Source organism: Aegilops tauschii, chromosome 3 (assembly GCF_002575655.3).
Source record: "Aegilops tauschii subsp. strangulata cultivar AL8/78 chromosome 3, Aet v6.0, whole genome shotgun sequence".
NCBI classification, from domain to species: domain Eukaryota; kingdom Viridiplantae; phylum Streptophyta; class Magnoliopsida; order Poales; family Poaceae; genus Aegilops; species Aegilops tauschii.
The window spans coordinates 545,726,717-545,745,667 of NC_053037.3; the positions used below are offsets into that span (position 1 = coordinate 545,726,717).

General features: G+C 47.6%; 2 protein-coding genes across 11 annotated transcripts; one reads left to right on the forward strand and one right to left on the reverse strand.

Moving 5' to 3' along the window:
- Positions 1-704: 704 nt before the first annotated feature.
- On the forward strand, positions 705-14,542 carry LOC109778659 (UPF0481 protein At3g47200). 7 transcript variants are annotated; one of them, XM_073511046.1, is made up of 3 exons: positions 707-1,608; positions 9,453-10,010; positions 14,273-14,542. In XM_073511046.1, the coding sequence occupies exons 1-3, from the start codon at positions 970-972 to the stop codon at positions 14,348-14,350; spliced, it is 1,275 nt and encodes a 424-aa protein (XP_073367147.1). In that variant the 5' UTR covers positions 707-969; the 3' UTR covers positions 14,351-14,542. The 7 variants fall into 7 exon arrangements, with proteins under 7 accessions (XP_045091078.1, XP_073367147.1, XP_045091080.1 ...); XM_045235144.2 differs by lacking the exons at positions 9,453-10,010; positions 14,273-14,542 and adding exons at positions 4,397-4,600; positions 4,669-5,159 and having other exon boundaries at positions 730-1,608; XM_045235143.2 differs by lacking the exon at positions 14,273-14,542 and having other exon boundaries at positions 705-1,608; positions 9,453-10,901.
- Positions 6,326-7,675, reverse strand: LOC120976956 (uncharacterized). 4 transcript variants are annotated; one of them, XM_073511047.1, is made up of 4 exons: positions 7,323-7,675; positions 6,813-6,855; positions 6,656-6,722; positions 6,326-6,571 (listed from the first exon to the last, which is right to left on the reverse strand). In XM_073511047.1, the coding sequence occupies exons 1-3, from the start codon at positions 7,489-7,491 to the stop codon at positions 6,656-6,658; spliced, it is 279 nt and encodes a 92-aa protein (XP_073367148.1). In that variant the 5' UTR covers positions 7,492-7,675; the 3' UTR covers positions 6,326-6,571. The 4 variants fall into 4 exon arrangements, 1 of the variants encoding a protein (XP_073367148.1); XR_005773658.3 differs by having other exon boundaries at positions 6,656-7,163; positions 7,323-7,665; XR_005773660.3 differs by lacking the exon at positions 6,813-6,855 and having other exon boundaries at positions 7,323-7,664.
- Positions 14,543-18,951: the final 4,409 nt, after the last annotated feature.

The following is an 18,951-nucleotide window of genomic DNA, read 5'->3' on the forward strand; positions in this document are numbered from 1 at the left end:
GGATCGAAGCCTGTAATTCCGTTGTTGATGGAGATGAAGCTCGCTGGTTCTGGCAGAGATATCTACTGACGTGTTGGGATCCTGAGCTGCGGCGATAGCCGCCTGTTCATATGCTACGGGTTGATCTTTTGGTCTTGCCGCCGGTGTGGTTTGACGGGTTGGGACCGTCCGTTGTGCTGCATGTAACTAGCTTTTGCTGCTTGTTTACTTTCAGAACTTTCTCTCTATTTTTACCTTGCTTTTGGGTGGGGTGTACAAAAAAAGTCAATTTAGATCACGGGTACTCTCAGTGAGCACTTTATTTTAAATTAAAATATCCATGTGTAATACAAATTCATATACTACTAATTAGGATTTGCTTGATCATTTTAAAACAATCGAAGTATTTTAAAAAAAAAGTGCTCGCTGACACCTGTGGCTGCAAAAACCCTACCGATGCCTATTTCTTGAGTCTCATTCTGTCAAACTGGAAACTCCCTTTACAGCAGGAACGCGTACTCAGATTTGCACACCTATTTAAACTTGTGCACTGGATGCCGGTTACTCGTTGTCTATTTCGTTATCTCTTGTCTTGACAGAGGAACCGGGCATAGAGTCGGTATCAGCTGAAAAAATGGTGGTCGTGTCGTGTCACTGCATTATTGGGGCCGGCCAGGTTTGCTTTTCCGCCGATATACCATAAATAATCCACAGACAAGGTTAGGTTGCTGCCGAAAGGGGCGGCTATGGTGGAGGGAGCCCACGCAAGAAAATTCCTTGTCCTCAGCGAAGACGATCATCGGCATCGGTGGCGTGCTCCTCCAATCCATCCATCACTGTGGGCGCCATCCGACCAATTGCAACTTGCCTGCCGGCCCCTTCTCTATAGCGACAGTGCAGCGACCTTTCAGTTTCACACAGAGCTCAGCTCAGTGCCCCAGTGAGCTGAACCCAGTCCAGTCTCCAGTCTCGAGCGTAATCCATTCATTAATGGGGGAGGCGACGGCGACGGCGACGGCGGAGGCAGAGGCGCCGGTGAGCAGCTGGGTGGTGGAGATGGAGAAGACGATCGGCGAGATGCACATCGACCCGGCGGCGGAGATGGCGCGGTGGAAGCGCCACTCCATCTACCGCGTGCCGGAGCGGATCAAGAACCTGCACAACAGCAAGGCGTACCAGCCGGAGCTGGTCTCGCTGGGGCCCTTCCACCACGGCGACCCGGAGCTGCTCCCCATGGAGGAGCACAAGCGCCGGGCCGTGGTGCACCTGGTGAAGCGCTCGGGGCGGCCGCTGCGGGAGTTCGTGGCCGCCGTCGCCGAGGTGGCGCAGCAGCTGCAGGACGCCTACAAGGACCTCGGCGACGAGTGGCGCGGCGCCGCCGGCGGGGGCACGGACCGCTTCGTGCAGCTCATGGTCACCGACGGGTGCTTCCTGGTGGAGGCGATGCGGATGGACGCGCTGCGGGGGAAGGTGCACGAGGAGTACGCGCCCAACGACCCCGTCTTCAGCAAGTACGGCTACCTCTACCTGTGGAACTACATCCAGTCCGACATGGTCGTCGTCGAGAACCAGCTGCCGCTGCTCCTCCTCCAGCGGCTCCTCATTGTCCTCGATCACCACAAATACCAGGTACGTACTTTTCGCTCCTTCATTCATCCCCTTTAGATTCTCACCGTAGTTTATCAATAAACTCCGATCTACCAGATTCAAACGGGCAATAATGATTTCACTGATAGATTTACTTAAAGCACGAGGAGGTTGTGCGATCTGCATTGGAGTAGTAGTTGGATTTGACAATAATGTCTTCACTAGTAACAGATTTATTCAAGGAATTGATTCGACTGAGTGGATTGGTTGCTGGATCCAGTTTAAGTGGCGTAGAAGGCATCGCTCAGTGAGTGTCGTTGCATGCCGACCTGGACAGGAACAGATGAGGAGACATGACATGCTAGATTGGCAGGCAGCCAAACGTATGTGTGAAAGTGATATCTTACTTGAAACTTTGAAAGAGAGGCAGAGAGCTGCTTGAAAGATATTACATCATGCACGGACAAACAGAGGCTGTACGAAATACACGTGGATACTCATCACATAATAATAAACAACTTGATGCCGGGAAAGTAGAACCGTTGTTTATGTTTTTGTTGTGGCCTTCCTTCCGGCGTCTAGTACAACTAAGACTTTTTCTTGATTATTATAATGATGAAAAGGCTTGAACACTTATGCGATTGATAAGGATAAAATATTTCACATTGGCCATTTATTCGTCCAGTTGGCAACTAATATCAATCTAAACGTAAGACGTCTTTTACACAAATAACCTACACCAGGAAATCAATCTCGCGAGGACGGTGGCTTCAGTCTCACAAAGTTCTTTGGTTGGCATTGTTCTTGTGCATCATTCCTGTGTTCTTAGCACACCAGTACATATTATATATTATATATTATGGGACGGAGGGAGTACAACTTCGTACGCGTGAATTTTTTGGGGGGAAATCTTCAAAAAAGTATCACTACAACTTTGTACCCTGCGCCAGTCTCCACTACAGATTTTAGCTATCAGGACTATACTCCTGATCAGATCAACAGCTTGAGCGCCATCTTCGAAATCCCAGCGCCAGCACAGTTGTTCTCTTCACGCTGAGCCGAGCCAGGGACATTCCCATGCCTTGGTCTCCATGATCTGGAGGCATTTGCCCAGCATCAGGATATCTTTCTTCCGGCAGAGTGGCCTCCATTTTTTGAGCAAGCGCAACAGGCGTCGCCGCGTCATCCGCAAACCAGACCAAACTGCACGGCCAAAGAATATGTCATTTCTCAGCTTCCAAGTGGTCCACATTAGTCCGGAAGAAATCATTTAAGCTAAAGCCTTTTCTTATTACACAGCCAAAGACTTGCAACATTAACATAGCTGTCAAGCACAACAGGAACACCAACTATGTGTCTCACTTCTTTCCAGGGTAGTGCCAATAACATCACATTCAAAGTGACGGTGGCAAGTTTCTAACCTACAGCACAATGAGTATCTTTTATCAGGGATGTCTTGTCTCTCACACAAATTGGCTCTAGTGAGCAATTTATTGTGTGATGACAAGAGCCTGTACCCTGGGGGGGTGATGGGTAATTTTCAAACAGCAGGGGCAAAGATGGGGGTACTCCCCCCTAAAATTAATCACTACATAAAGAGACTGCGACTATGCAGGCCAGAACCATGTAATTGCCAGGCCATCTGGTCCGGACAATCTGTACAAGGTCTTCCTGTTGCTGCATAAGTTTAGCATCAAAGCCCCTCCCAAAAGAGATCTTGATTTGAACCCCGTCCCAAATCTCAGCAATAGTGACATTAACCTCATTGCACACAAAATATATGTTCAAAGAACTGAACAGCTAAGCTAGAATATTTAACTGGCCGAAATAAAAATAGCCGCCTGTCAAGTTAATTTTACTACTCTCTCCGTCTCCGATCCATATTACTTGTCGCTCAAATGGATGTATCTAGATGTATTTCAATGCTAGATACATCTGTTTGAGTGACAAGTAACATGAATCGGAGGGAGTAGTGATTTTACATGATGTTGTGTGATTAAAATGACATTTCTCTATGAATTTTTCATACTTCAACTAGGTTAATTTTTTCTTTCCAGTTGAACCAGATTAAACATTAACTAGTACTCCCTCCGTCCGAAAAAACTTGTCCCTCAAATGGATGTATCTAGTACTAACTTGGTGCTAGGATAAGCTTTTTCGGATGGAGAGATATATAAAATTATACATATACATGGTTGCGCACGCCTACTTGTTGTTGTACTGGTCTTCATTGGCTGGTCTTGTCAACCGGGATGAAAATCCTCGTCTAGATCATCTTTGGCCGGATGTGGCGATGATAACGTGAGAACGTTATTCCTTCTTAAAGGTGTTGCTGCAGAAGAAGTCGACTTAGCCGTAGGTGCTTATTTTATATCTTGTAATGGTTCGGTCGTGGCTGCTTTGTTTTGTACTATGCTTACTAATTGATAAAAATGGATGTGTGCAACAATGATGCAGAGACCGGGGGTTTGAACCTCCTTTCTGAAAAAATGGTTATGCATTGGGACGTAGAACCCATTCTTGTTAGATTCATATTCCAGTTTGACGAGTTATTTTTTGAGGGGTATTTCTTTTAGGTGTAGAATTAGAATTCAAGCATGCCACCATGTTTGCTCTAAGAATTTGAAAATTCATATGTTCATTGAATAAAAAAAGATAGCTATACTCTCGGCCTTGAGGTGGCATAAGGTTGTCATAATGCAGATTAATCAGAACATTATATATTGAACCTTTTAATATCATTACAAAGATATCATAGTCGGGTCATACACACGATGGAGATCAGAACAACCTTGTTAGTTCTAACTTTATGTCTAACTAATTTTTATAGAACGCTTCACGAGTGAGCAGGTTGGTGCTTGATTCTCTATGTCCGTGGCGGAGACACTTGGTTGGCATCAATCACCTTGGGCTCCACCCTCTCGACATCTTGTACACAAGCCTCACCCACGGCGACCACCAAGAACGCACCGGATCAACGGCATATGTCATGCCCTCGGCGATGGAGATCTACGAGGCCGGAATCCATTTCAGGGTGAGCGATACCGACAGCCTCCTCGACGTTCACTTCGAACGTGGCAAGCTAAGCATGCCTGCGATCAGGGTCGACGACAGGACCGAGAAGAAGTTTCTGAACCTGATGGCGTTTGAGCGGCTCCACCCTGGAGCTGGCAACGACGTGACGGCCTACGTGATCTTCATGGACAACATCATCAGCTCGGCCAAAGATGTGGCGCTGCTCAGATCCAAAAACATTATCGAGTGTGGGCTGGGTAGCGACGAGGAGGTGGTCAAGCTACTCAACAACACGCTCAACAAAGGGGGAGTGATGAGCCCGTCTAGCAGGCTCCACGATGTGCAACGGCGGGTGAAGGCCCAGTGCACGATGAGGAGGAACAAGTGGCGAGCCAATTTCATACAGAGGTACCTAAGGAATCCTTGGGTGTTTATCTCCCTCGTAGCCGCCGTCGTCCTGCTTGTGGCCACTCTCTTGCAGACTGTGTATACTGTTTTGCCCTTCTATAAGATTATTTAGTACCACTTGAATATACGCTGTGAGCTTTCTAATGTTGAAGCAGATATGTTTTGTCCAATTTGGTTCATGGACTCTCTCCCTTGTTTGTTTTATGAGTACCTACCTTGTCCCAAATTTTTTGGCCATATGCATCCCATCACCACCAACACCACGACACAACACAACAGATCAGAGTTACCGGTATTTGGGGGAAGCGGCAGACGTGCAATGTGTGCTCGAAGGACTTACATACTTACACGATCTCAACCGTCGTTTGCTGCTCACGCTCAACACAATGGTGCATCCATGCGTCAGAATAAATCCTGCGCGCTAAGGCAATCCATGTGCAGTTGACGCCTCGGCGCGGCCCAGAAAAGAAAACAAGCCTAGACTGTGTTGGCTGCAGTTGGCTATGTGTCACATGTTACGCCCTCCATATGGTGATAATGGAATTTCGTTTATCATAAATCCTGTGGGCTTCGTGTGACTCCAGAGTGCTGCCGTTCGCTACAGATCTAATCCTGGGTAGGGAGTAGTCTCGATCATCGCGCGTGTGTGGTTGTAAGTGGAGCACATTGAGGCGACCCACCCCACTCTGACCATCGACGTGTAACCATATCTACCGAAGAGCAGGGTGCCCACAGTGGGAAATTAAATTCAGAATTCTTAGGAAGCAGCACTACGGTGAGAAAAATAACTCCAGAGACAGCAAAAAAAGCTCGTGAAAACTACAAAGCTCATCCAAGGAGCGCACCTCATTATTTACGTTGAAAAGTTGATCGTATCTCTCTTGAAAATCCTTCTGTTTTGATTCAATGCGGGTGCTCAGCATGGGAGCTGAAAAATCTGACATCATTATCGATATAACGATTAACAAACAAAATGAACATATCGTGCCTTCAAAACTCCTGAAGTTCAGGTTCAACGGAAGGCAAGGTGCAGGTAAAACTGTTGTCATATCTGATACGAGGAAGCAAGACAGAGTCAAGAGCTTGTGTGACTTCCTTCAAAATGTTCAGAGTGTGCACTGCATACTATGGATGATGGGAATGGATCCAATAATGAATGTGTCCTATCTATAAGCAGTATTGCACTGTGCAGCAAGATCATCTGTTAGCCTGTTAGCACGTTCTGCAATCATTCGAGTTTTTAAGCCAAGCCCCTGACAAGAACACTATGTCTATTTTGGCAGCAAGTTTTATCTAAACCTGTGGAAACAGAGGGAAAACATAAATCACAAACACAAAAGAAAAAACTACTAAGTTCTGGGTATTATTGACTCATTATTGGTTTGCCAGATAAACGAGGGTGTAAGGTAGGTATACAATGATGGAATAACTTTTCTTCACCTTTAAAGTACCTGATACATCATTACGTTTACAGAATCTTCAGCCATGTCTGGCAGATTAAGGTTCCCACTTTGCATAAAAACTAATGATGCTAGCAATACGAATGTCTTCAGTCCTCTTGTCCCGAGTAAGTTGGGGTAGGCTAGAGATGAAACCCAACAGATCAGAATAATTCCAACTAGCATGTCATAAGAGGAAAGAGAAAAGGATCACCAGAGTCAAGTACCTAGCATGAATTCTGAGATATACAATTGGCGTGTAAGCACCACAATACAGGCTTTATTTGTGACCGCCTTGGAAGTGCAGCCAGTCAACATTAACCATCAGAAATCTAATCAGTTTACTAGGAAAAATCGATAGTATGCAAGGAATGGAAGCCTTACATCACATAAAAATCATCTGGAGTGGACTGAATCAAACACTCGCCTATTAAAGAAGTAGAATGCATACACATTAGAATCAAAAGCGGCATCATCTCGCTTAGATACTCTATTCTACTTCACGCCTCTTGACGAGTTTAATGACCTTTGGCAAATCAACGGGATATTTTACTAGTGCGATGCGCTTAAAAATACTTCGCTGGAGCTCTCATAACGCGGGCACAATACGTAGTTCATTGTACTGAAGTAACCCAGTGTTCAGCCCCCAGTTCAATCTTAATCAGCTAATCAGCTATCTCCACCCTGCTGTTCAAACATAGAGCAGTAGTGTCCTTCCCCATATCCAAACAGCCCCTGAGATTCAGTCACTGTGCAATGTTGTAGTACAGAATGAATAATAACTAACTGGAGTACAGATAATAGTAACGCCTATCTGACCAATTGAGACGTCTTATTCTAGCAAAGCAACGAAGGGGTGGACAAAAAATGACGCCACGAACTAACGATCCTCACCTGAGCGCGCCATCCTGCGCAGCGCCGCCGCGGCCTCCGACTCCGACTCCGTCTCCAGCCACCCGCCGGTATAAGCGAGGAAGGCGACGGACGGAAGGGTGGCCGAATCAATCCCTGGGAGAAGGAGGAGGGTTCTGGCGCTCACGGTCAGGAGGCGCAGAGGTGCCATGGTCGCCGCGCTGCTGCGGCGGCGATGGTCCGGCGCGCGGACGGATCCGTGGCAGAGGAGAACGGGTCCCCGCGGCTCCTGGAGGAGGCGGATTGACGCCCGGTGGTGCCTCTGCTGCCGCCGGTCATCGGACAGTCCCCGGTATACCTGGCCATCTGTCGGGCCGGGCCGGGCCTACCAAAGCCCGAGGCAGAAAACCTAGGCCCGAGCCCGGCCCGGCCGTCAGGCCTGTTTTTGGGCCCAAGCCCGGTCTGGAAGTGATAAAGCCCGCTGGGCCGCGGGCCGGGCCCCTTCAGTAAATCGCGAAAACGGCGGGCCCGACCCCTGGCCTTCAGGCTCAAAATCTAGGCCCGACCCGAATGCAGCGTTGGGTCGGGCTTTTTCGGGGCAGGTCGGGCCGTTCGGGCCGGGCTGCCCATGGCAGGACTAGTCCCCGGCGATCTCCCCGTTTTCTGGTTTGGTTCGACACTCTGCTAGACGGCAGGGGAAGAGGAGCGGGGTTTGGGTTCCTTCCACTTCCCATCTCCATACTGCGTTGACGATAAATACAATATAATATGCCTTCATAAAAAGTACGAAAAATGTATTTGGCAACCCTGTGCCCTATTGCAAAATCGCCACACCACCTGGATGACGTCCATTTCAAATCCGACGCACGCGAAACGTTCCAACGAGTAGTTTTGATTTGTCTGTCGCTGGTGTGTGGGCCATCGCTCCGTCGCCCGCTTCGCTCGAACCGTCTCCCCCGTCGTGCGCCCACTTCTCTGCCGTTCCAGCGACTTAACTATCCCTTCCCCCCACCACTCGCCTCATTACTCTGGTAACGGCACGCCCACTTTCTATCGCTCCGCGCCCGCTCTCTCTTCGTCGACGGCGAGCGGCGGCGGCTTCTCCGGCCGATTCTCGGCGCTGGTCTTCTGCTCCACCGGTGAGTATCGACTCAATCGCCCTCTCATCCCAGTAGTTCTTGCGCCTCAATTCGTCTGATAACCGCGCGCCCGCTTCTCTGTCGCTCCGCCCCCACTCTCTCTCCGTCGACGGCGAGCGGCGGCGCCTTCTCCGGCCGATTCTCGGCGCTAGTATTCTGTTCCACCGGTTAGTATCGACTCAATCGCCCTGACATCCGCCCCCAGTAGTTCGCGCTCTGTTTCTCGACGCCATTAATGGCGGGATGTTCATCGGGATGGTCACATGTTAGAACAGACGAGAAATGCGCCCAATGTGTTCAATTCGTGGTGCAGATGCTATTTGTTAGGCCCTATTTTGCATGCACATCGTTCCGGTGATTAATTTGCCGTTTTCGATTCCGTGCCTAGTTGCCGTAATTTTTGAACTGATCCCCTCTGCTACACGGCTCGTTTCTGATTTCTAGGGTTTCGTTTCTCTAGATGCAAAACCATTATGTATACATTCATGATTCGCCATCAGTGATGTATCCATTCATGATTCTGATTTCTAGGGTTTTCTCTAAATGCTACACGGCTCGATTTCCCTGATTTTTGTTAGCACTATCAGCGGTGTCTCGTTTCATGATGCATTTTGTGTTTCTAACTGATGGATGTGCCATCATTTAACTCACATGAACTTCAATTGTGAATATTACCATCAGTGGTGTGAATAATTTATCAGGAGTCCACTGTAAAATTTATCATGTCACTGAATACTTAGTTCTGTGATGTCCAATATATGTGTTTGTTTGTAAGTTGTTGCCATCCCTAATTTGCATAAGTTATCTTGCCCGATACATACATTTTATGGGTGTATTATAAGCAAACAAATATTCAGGTATTGAATATCTAGTAGAAGCACACATGTCCTTGTCATTCTCTGTTGTGGATGAGTTATCTTGTTGTATGTTCACAAGTTACCAATGTATCATAAGAATATGTGTGTGACTATTAATTCAACAGCTGTGCATCCTTTATGCTCACTTTTTTCTCTTTGTTATTCTTGTGTGTCAGGTCACAATGCCAAGGAAGCGCAAATTAGATGATGACTTTGAGGAGGTGAACCCCTTAAAGAAGCATAAGCCTCCCGCAGATCGGAATAGGGCTTCTCCTAGTGCTCTTGTGACTGCCTGTAAGGATATGTCAGATGAGACAATGGCCGCGATCGATGACATGGATTTCACTAGTCTACGGAATATCAAGTGTGATAATCTGTTCAATCGGCTTTCTCAATGGCTTGCTGGTCTATACGACCCTGATTCCCGTGAGGTTGTTGTACCCGGTCGTGGAAGGTTACCGGTCAGTGAAGAGTCTGTGCATCGTATAATGGGTGTGCCCCGAGGTGATATTGCGGTGGATTTCAAGGTTCCTACAGATGCACAGCTTGAGCTTGCGGGAGATCTTTTTGGTGATCTTGGACATGCTCCTAAAACTGTGGATGTATTAAACCTTATCTTGAGCACTAACCGGCATGACGACAATTTCAAGCGCTTGTGGCTTGTGCTTGCTGCCAGCATCGTGATGGCGCCGACGACTTCGAACAAGATCAGCACCAGATGGTATCCTGTGTTGGTAAGCACATCTGGCTATCTTTCTAGTTCACGCTTTTTATCTCTTTTCTTTTCTGTTTTTCTACCTGGTAACTTTTTGCTTCTTAGTCTGATGATTATGCACATATGCACTTTGATAACTTTCCCTGATTTTTGGAGTGTGGTAATTTCTGTCCCTTTGATTTTTCTATGATCTGAAGTGTGGTATTTATGTAGTAATGCACCTGATAACTTTATATGAAGGTGTAGTAATTATATAGTAATGCACCGGATAACTTTTTATGAAGGTGTAGTAATTACATAGTGATGCACCTGATAACTTTTTTCTGAAGGTGTGGTAATTATGTAGTAATGCGCCTGATAACTTTTTCTGAAAGTGTGGTAATTATTTAGTAATGCACCTGATAATTTATTTATGCCTTGCAATATGGTAATTTTGACTTACTTCTCAATAATGTGGTAATTGTGTGCTTATGTGCTTGGTGATTCAATGCTTTAACAGTGTTATAAGTGTCTACTTATGTCCCCTGCTGTAACACCCCGAGAATCATGCTACAATAATCCCCTTTAAATGTTGCCTTGTCATCATTGTTACTGTTGCTAATCTCACTTTGATTCTATTCCAATCCAAATCTCAATTTCAAATTAAAGTCAAAATTCTAAATTGCTCAAACATGAAAACTAAAATGCTCATCATGTGGCAAATATCCTTTTGGCAATATTAGTGGCGAACCAACATTTTGCAAAGTGTTTAAATGCCCTAAACTAATTAAAACAATGGTTAAAACGTTGCTTAAATGCCTTTTTGTTTTATAAAAATGCTAAGCTAATTTATTTAACTACCAAACTAATTGTGGCAGTAGTCTAAATTATAATAATAATTTAGGTTCAAGCTTTGTGTTTTATAAAACTGTTTTGCCTTTTGAAATTAAAAGAAAACAAAGAAGTTTCAAAAAAAAGAAAGAAAAGAAAAGCCCCCCCCACTGGGCCAACCGGCCCAGCCCCGACCTAACCGGCCCAGCCGCCCCGTATAACTCCCCTAGCCCCCGACCTAACCCTAGACTGCCCCGAACCCCACCCTCTCCCTACAGCGCCGCCAGGGGAGAGCCCCACGCTCGACCCCCGATCCACTTCCCCACCCCCACGATCCCATCTCTCTCGCACGACCCCCTGCCCCGCTCGATCTGGACGCCCGCCCGTGCCCAGGGCGCCCGTCCCCGTCGCAGTAGCTGCCTCACCTCGCCCCGACACCCATCCGCCGCCTCGTCCCCTCCGCCCCTGATCTGGAGTTGGGGCTCGGCCTCGACGACGCCGCCGCCGCTCGGAGCCCCCTCGCCAGAACCACGACGCCACCGGACCGCCTCGCCTCCTTCCTCTCCATGTTGCACCGCGCCCGTCTTCCTCGAGCTCCGCCCGTGCTCCGTCCATGGCCACCCCGACCTCCCGCCGCACGTCGTCGCCGTTGGGCTGCTCATCGCCGGCCTCCCCGAGCCTCCCCTGCAACGCGGGTGAGGAACCCCACCGGTCTCCTCCTCCCTCTGTTGTTGCGCTCACCGTTGCTCGCGCCGCCTGCGCCTCGACCATGCCCGACGCGTGCGCCCGCGCACTGCCGCCTTCCCTAGCGCGCACTCACCATGCTCCCAGGCCGCGCCCCGCCCGCGCCTGACTTTGGCTGCGGCCGGCCCTGCTCCCCATCCCCGCGCGGCTGCCTTCGCCGGCGTCCGCCACCGCTCCCCGCTGTCCCCGCGCGTGACGGAGCCCCTCTCCCGCCACTGCCGCTGCCAGGCGCCGCTCCGGCCGGCCTCGCCGCGACCGCGCCCGGGTCTGCCTCGCCCGGTAGCCCGTGCCCTCAACTGGCCTGAGCCACTGACGAATGGGGCCCACGCCCCTGTCTTAAGAAAAACGAAAAAAGAAATGTTAATAAAAATAAAATAACTACTAAAATAATTAATTAATTAGTGGTTCAGTTAATTAACTTAATTAATTTGCCTAATTAACTAATTAGCTAATTAGTTAGTCAGAGCACTCTATGACAGTGGGGCCCCACCCCTAGTTAGCTTAATTTAAACCCCCCCTTTTAAAATATGTGACACTGACAGATGGGCCCCATTGACTGGTCAACTTTGACCCAGTCAACGCTGATTGTACTGCTGACTGGGCACTGACCGGCCCCACACGTCAGGGTTGACCATGGTCAACTCAGCTGACTGATGACGTCATGATGACGCCATGCTGGTGCAATAACCCTATTTTAGTTTAATAATAAATCTAGGATATTGCTTAAACTTCAGAAATTCATATAAAATAATCTGTAACTCGGATGAAAAAGTTTTATACATGAAAGTTGCTCAGAACGACGAGACGAATCCGAATACGCGGTCCGTTTACCTGCCAGATGCCTCTAACTATCTGACCATGGAACATTCCCCCTCCGGTCATCTGTCTGACACAGGTTCGGAACCGGGAATACATTCCTGGTTGAATTCCCCCTTCACCTATATCGTGTAGCCATGCGTTAGGTCACACCCGGCACATCATATTGCCACGTTATGCTTTGTGATGCTATGTTTGCTTTATATTTACTGTTTCTTCCCCCTCTTCTCTCAGGTAGACCCCGAGACCGATGCTGCCCCTGTGATCGACTACGTCAACGACGACCCCTCCTTGCCAGAGCAACCAGGCAGCCCCCCCTTTGATCATCCCGATATCGCCCATTCCATTCTCTCATGCTTGCATTAGATTTTGCTACTGTTATTGTTTGCTCCTATTCTGATGCATAGCCTGCTTTTGTAACATGCTTATTGTTACCTACCTACTTATCCTAAACTGCTTAGTATAGGTTGGTTAGTGATCCATCAGTGACCCCCACCTTGTCCTTGTTTCCCCTGCTTCATCATTGAAGACCCGATCAACGGGATCGAAGACCAGGCCCCGGCACCGCACATCACTTTCCCCTTTGTTGCTCGACACTACTGGGTTACTATCGAGTGCCGAGGGTGAGACCTCTACATCACTTCTGATGTTAACCCTGTAGTGTAGCTATTCGGTCGTGGTCATCGAGGGTGATTCCGCCTTAACCACTTCCGATACGACTCTGTCGTGCAACCCCTCAAGTGTGAACCTCGGGGGTGGTTCCTCTTACGTTCACCTTGATGATTACATCGAGTGGAATTCACCGGGGGTGATTCCTCGGGTTTTCCCCTTGATGTTTGGACACATGGATACTTGGACTTTACCACTGTTACTTGGAAAGACGGGTCGGCCCTGAGGGGTACCCGCGCGAGCTTAATAGCGAGTGATGTGGAGACGGGTTGACCTGGAGGGTGCCCGCGAGATAATTACGAGGCGTGGTCGGGCATTCCTAGCCCTTGCCGCAAGTCCTCGAGATGGGGCAATGGGGTCGCATCTTTCGTGAGTCTCTGCTTGTTACCGCGCGTTCCTAATCCACTACGATTTGGATATTTGATCCGAGGGGCCTCTGGCCTGATAGTACTAACCATCACGTGGGCATAGTATGGGCGTTCTGCGTCGTATGCATCAGCCGAAGCTTAATAGACGTCAGCGACTGAGTGGCGCGCGGCGGGTTGGATTGGTAAGCACCTGCCTTTTTTAAGGAGGTAGCTAGGTCTGCTCACCGGCCGCGTACGCAACATGCAGGAGTTCCCCGGGAGATGGCCCATGACCCCTGGGGGCATAGGTTTAGTCCGGCGTGCTGACCTCTCTATTAAGCCTAGGTTGGGTTGCGGCGTATTGTTTGGCTGAGGCCGGGCATGACCCAGGAAAGTGTGTCCGGCCGGAGTTAATCGAGCATGATGGGTAAGTTGGTGCACCCCTGCAGGGAAGAAAACATCTATCGATAGCCTGTCCTACGGTAACGGACACTTGGAGTTGTATCCCGATCGATACAACTAGAACTGGATACTTGTGATGAGAAATAGATTGTGATGATAACTGGATAGTATGGCTCTGGGATTGCTTTCTCGCAGGGAGTCGAGAAAGGATCTCTGGCCGAGGTTGATAACACTACTACTACTTTACTTTATGCTACTCTACTCCCTCCTGTTGCTGCAAGATGGTGGTTTCCAGAAGATGCTAGTCTTCGATAGGACTAGGCTCTCCCCTCTATTCTGGCATTTCTGCAGCCTAGTCCACATATACAGCCTTCCTTTGATAATGTTGCATATGTAGTGTAGATCCTTGCTTGCGAGTACTTTGGATGAGTACTCACGGTTGCTTTGCTCCCTCTTTTCCCCCTTTCTTCTTCTTTCCGGTTGATGCAACCAGATGTCGGAGCCCAGGAGCCAGATGCCACCGTCGATGCTTACTACTACGTGGAGGCCGCCGACGACCAGGAGTAGTTAGGAGGCTCCCAGGCAGGAGGCCTTGCCTTTTCGATCGATGTTTGCTAGCCTTCTTAAGGCAAACTTATCTAACTCATGTCTGTACTCAGATATTGTTGCTTCCGTTGACTCTTGTGTTTTCGAGCTTTTGTATTCGAGCCCTCGAGGCCCATTGCTTGTAATATAAAGCTTGTATTATTTTAATTTGTGTCTAGAGTTGTGTTGTGACATCTCCCCATGAGTCCTTGATCTTGATCATACACATTTGCGTGTATGATTAGTGTACGATTGAATCGAGGGCGTCACAAGTTGGTATCAGAGCCGACTGCCTGTAGGTAGCCCCCCTTCCAACTCCTTGGCCGAAGTTGAGTCTAGTCAATGAAAAACTTTTACTAACTTGGCTGTGTGGCGTACGGGCCCACGTCGCCATTGGGTGGTATTAGGATCTTTTATTCCTCGTCTAAAGTCTGGGACTCTGATCTCTTGTCTATTCGGGTTAAACATTTTACTAAGTCTGACATTAGGATCTCGTACCCACTTTCTCCCGGAGAGCCCCTTCAGTCTAGATGATCGCTTGCTGCTTCAGAAGATTTTGAAGATACTCTCCGATGTTTCCCCGAAACCCTTGTGCCCTTCGCCGTTGCAATTCCATATCACCGATAAACCCCTCTGGATAACTACATACACATGTCGTTCATATTGTCATCCCAAGTTGATCTTGTTATTACAAGATGCCTTGTAATACTTTCAGGTATTTTGAGAATCCACTGTGCCTGCTACGTTGCAGCTCCTTTTCCGCCTGAATACATGTACGAATAATTCCTCACAATTATCGAGGATTCGTTCATCCCCAATTGTTTAGGTATTTCACAAAAGTCTTCGAAATACCATTCGATCTTCCGAAAATCCTCAGCAGCCTATTGTTGTTGAAATTCTTGTTTGCTTGCATTATGGTTAATTCCTTATTTCTAGTAATCTTCGTTGACATCCTCTGTCACTATCGTTCCGAGTCCCTTGATCCAATATGTTGCGAATGCTCGTAATCCTTAATCAGATCCTAGCATTCATCCTTCCGGCTCAGACGTCACTCCAAACATGAGCTTGTTCTTGTCAAATCAAACCTTGATTGATTGTCGATCTGTATCGATTCAACTCAATTATCTTTTGATCAGAGCCTCTGCTTCAGATCTGCTGATTTGAAAATCGTAATTCCTCTGTATTCAAGCTTTGGAGTTATCCAGTTATATCTATAACCCGATGCCTTTGCATTCTTTCTTCTTCTGGGTGAGTATCGATACTCACATGAGATCTTTTATGGACCGCCATATCCTTGGTTGGATTATTATCCGACAATGTCCTTCATATTCATTAAACTTGTGAGTTTTGCCCTGACACATAATGCCTTTGGTAAGTTCTATCATCTGCTTTTGTCAACCATGCTCTGCTTTCGAGCTGGTATATTTTAATCCTGAAGTTAGTGGTATATGTTCCTAAGATACCCCTATGGGTTGAACCTATGCCTTCCCTAATCCGTGTGAACCCAAGAGTTTTCACAAGTCATACTCTTCTGACTTTTTGCCAGATAAAATTTCAACACTACAACTTCATTGAATGCGAGAAGTGAATGAAAGGTTATGCATTGGAGAAGTGGGAGTCGACCTTGAACTTTGTGTTCATGCCCATGGAAACGATGTAGATCTTATCATGGAAGCTTCTCGTAACAATAATTATTCCCTTGGTATAATTTGATCCTGCATCTGTGATTTTGGCCTTTGCAATCGTGGTTCCAACCAAGATTGTCTTCTTTGATCCCCTTTCTCGGACAAGTTGAAGTGCTTGCCTTTTGCATATCAATACACATGTACAAACTCTAATATGGTCTACCATCGAGTATTACCCCTGGTATCTCGAGAACATCAAATAACTGAGTTGCTTCCAGTGAGTATTCATCTAGTATTACTTCTCCCCGATTTCAGATTTTCCCCCGGGTTCTGAGTTATCAGTCACTCGAGAACACCGATAAGAGAATTGATCCCGCACTCCGATTCAATAACTCTAAGTAAATTACGTTGCTTACGAGTTTAATAATCCTTCAAGTCATTCCTAGCCTGATCGGCTATATCATTATCGTGCTAAATTTAAACTGTGCTACCTGGTCCTTCTTCTCGGAACAGAATTTTCGATGATGAGCTAAGCCTATGTCGATCTTCCTCGTCATATCATTTCGCTTTGAACAGCAAGCTTGATTTCGAGTTTGTGCCATACCCGTGGTTCCAATAACCTTTCGCTTCATCATTCCTTTGACTTGATGTCATCGATGATTGATTACATCTTCATGAAATCTCTCGACAAATGTGTCATGATCATCGTCAACATTCTGAGCTCTTCCAGGATATCAATCGAATTCGTGATGAGAAATACCATCCTTGACCTTCGATGATTTGGGTTATCATCGACAACATTCTTGCCTTCCCCCCAACAAAAACATGTTCATATAAAATTTTGGAAACACATCTTTTTGACATGTCAATGGGTTGCTGCTTAACCCATCGGCCACATCCTCATCCTTTTCCTGGAAAAAAAATTGCATGAGATGTTCTAGAAATTCCTGATGGATCCTTTGTGTTCCCAAGGTCCGATCTTTACCTGATGACCATGTCAATGCTATCCCGAAGCATGGCTGTGGTACTCCGAACATCATTAAGAACATTGGAAGTGCATTGCCAAATGTTTCTTGCTGTATTATCCAACACCGTTGTATGGATAACATCATGAATTCCCTTGCCCCTTTATCCAAATGGTGATGTACTTGTTGATCTAACATGTATATCATGCTCTACTTTTCCTTGGGAAAAGATACACTCCTAAATCCTGTCTATAAACACATTTTCCTTTCCTTTGGTTTGCTTAACCTTTCTTGTGATCTATTTATGTTATAAGCATAAATAATTCCCTGCTTATGGGAATACCTCGGTTTACAACTCTGTCAGTGTGACCCTGTTATTATTGCTGACGACATCCTGGTAACCCCCGATGGACAAGAACTTTGCCTATTGGTCCGCCTCGTTCAACGAGCAGGAAAATGGTTCTCTTCGTCCCTCGCCCTTGGTACCAACGTTGTTGCCAACATAACTGACAGACTATCCTCTGCCATGCCTTGCTACCATGACCGTGCAATATGTCGGCGTCCTTCCTACTTTTGAACCACATCGTGGGCCCATAACCCACAGTTCCACAGGATCGAAACCTGACTCTCCTGTACGTCCCTGTTTTCCGAAATTATCCCTCGCGCTTGGCTTACCCACGTAGTGATCTATTCCGGTATCATACGCAATACTTATTCCCATTGCTCTGAACCCCTTTCACCCTCTGTTTCAGGTAACGAACGATTGCCTACCCGGTTGAAGCTTCTTATTGCTCCTTCTTACCTTGCTCTCGATGACTTTCTTGAATTTCAACTCGAGAGATGCCTCTATGCCACGTTCACAGAGATAGCCCCCGGGTACCTATCTTGTTTTGAACTCCATCCATCCCGAGTCTTCCCCATTACTCCACCTCTTAAATCTCGGGACGAGATTTCTTGTAGTGGAGGAGATTTGTAACACCCCGAGAATCATGCTACAATAATCCCCTTTAAATGTTGCCATGTCATCATTGTTACTGTTGCTAATCTCACTTTGATTCTATTCCAGTCCAAATCTCAATGTCAAATTAAAGTCAAAATTCTAAATTGCTCAAACATGAAAACTAAAATGCTCATCATGTGGCAAATATCCTTTTGGCAATATTGGTGGCGAACCAACATTTTTGCAAAGTGTTTAAATGCCCTAAACTAATTAAAACAATGGTTAAAACGTTGCTTAAATGCCTTTTTGTTTTATAAAAATGCTAAGCTAATTTATTTAACTACCAAACTAATTGTGGCAGTAGTCTAAATTATAATAATAATTTAGGTTCAAGCTTTGTGTTTTATAAAACTATTTTGCCTTTTGAAATTAAAAGAAAACATAGAAGTTTGAAAAAAGAAGGAAAAGAAAAGCCCCCCCCCCCACTGGGCCAACCGGCCCAGCCCCTGACCTAACCGCCCCAGCCGCCCCGTATAACTCCCCTAGCCCCCGACCTAACCCTAGACTGCCCCGAACCCCACCCTCTCCCTACAGCGCCGCCAGGGGAGAGCCCCACGCTCAACCCCCGATCCACTTCCCCACCCCCACGATCCCATCTCTCTCGCACGACCCCCCCTGCCCCGCTCGATCTGGACGCCCGCCCGCGCCCAGGGCGCCCGTCCCCGTCGCAGTAGCTGCCTCACCTCGCCCCGACACCCATCCGTCGCCTCGTCCCCTCCGCCCCTGATCTGGAATTGGGGCTCGGCCTCGACGACGCCGCCGCCGCTCGGAGCCCCCTCGCCAGAACCACGACGCCACCGGATCGCCTCGCCTCCTTCCTCTCCATGCTGCACCGTGCCCGTCTTCCTCGAGCTCCGCCCGTGCTCCGTCCATGGCCACCCCGACCTCCCGCCGCACGTCGTCGCCGTTGGGCTGCTCCGCCGGCCTCCCCTGCAACGCGGGTGAGGAACCCCACCGGTCTCCTCCTCCCTCTGTTGTTGCGCTCACCGTTGCTCGC

Coding starts and splice junctions, on each gene's coding strand:
- LOC109778659 (XM_045235143.2), top strand. CDS start 970: ATGGGGGAGGCGACGGCGACGGCGACGGCGGAGGCAGAGGCGCCGGTG. Junction 1,609..9,452: donor TCGATCACCACAAATACCAG/GTACGTACTTTT, acceptor CTTGTGTGTCAG/GTCACAATGCCAAGGAAGCG.
- LOC120976956 (XM_073511047.1), bottom strand. CDS start 7,491: ATGGCACCTCTGCGCCTCCTGACCGTGAGCGCCAGAACCCTCCTCCTT. Junction 6,856..7,322: donor GCGCAGGATGGCGCGCTCAG/GTGAGGATCGTT, acceptor CTTCTTTAATAG/GCGAGTGTTTGATTCAGTCC. Junction 6,723..6,812: donor CCAGATGATTTTTATGTGAT/GTAAGGCTTCCA, acceptor TGCACTTCCAAG/GCGGTCACAAATAAAGCCTG.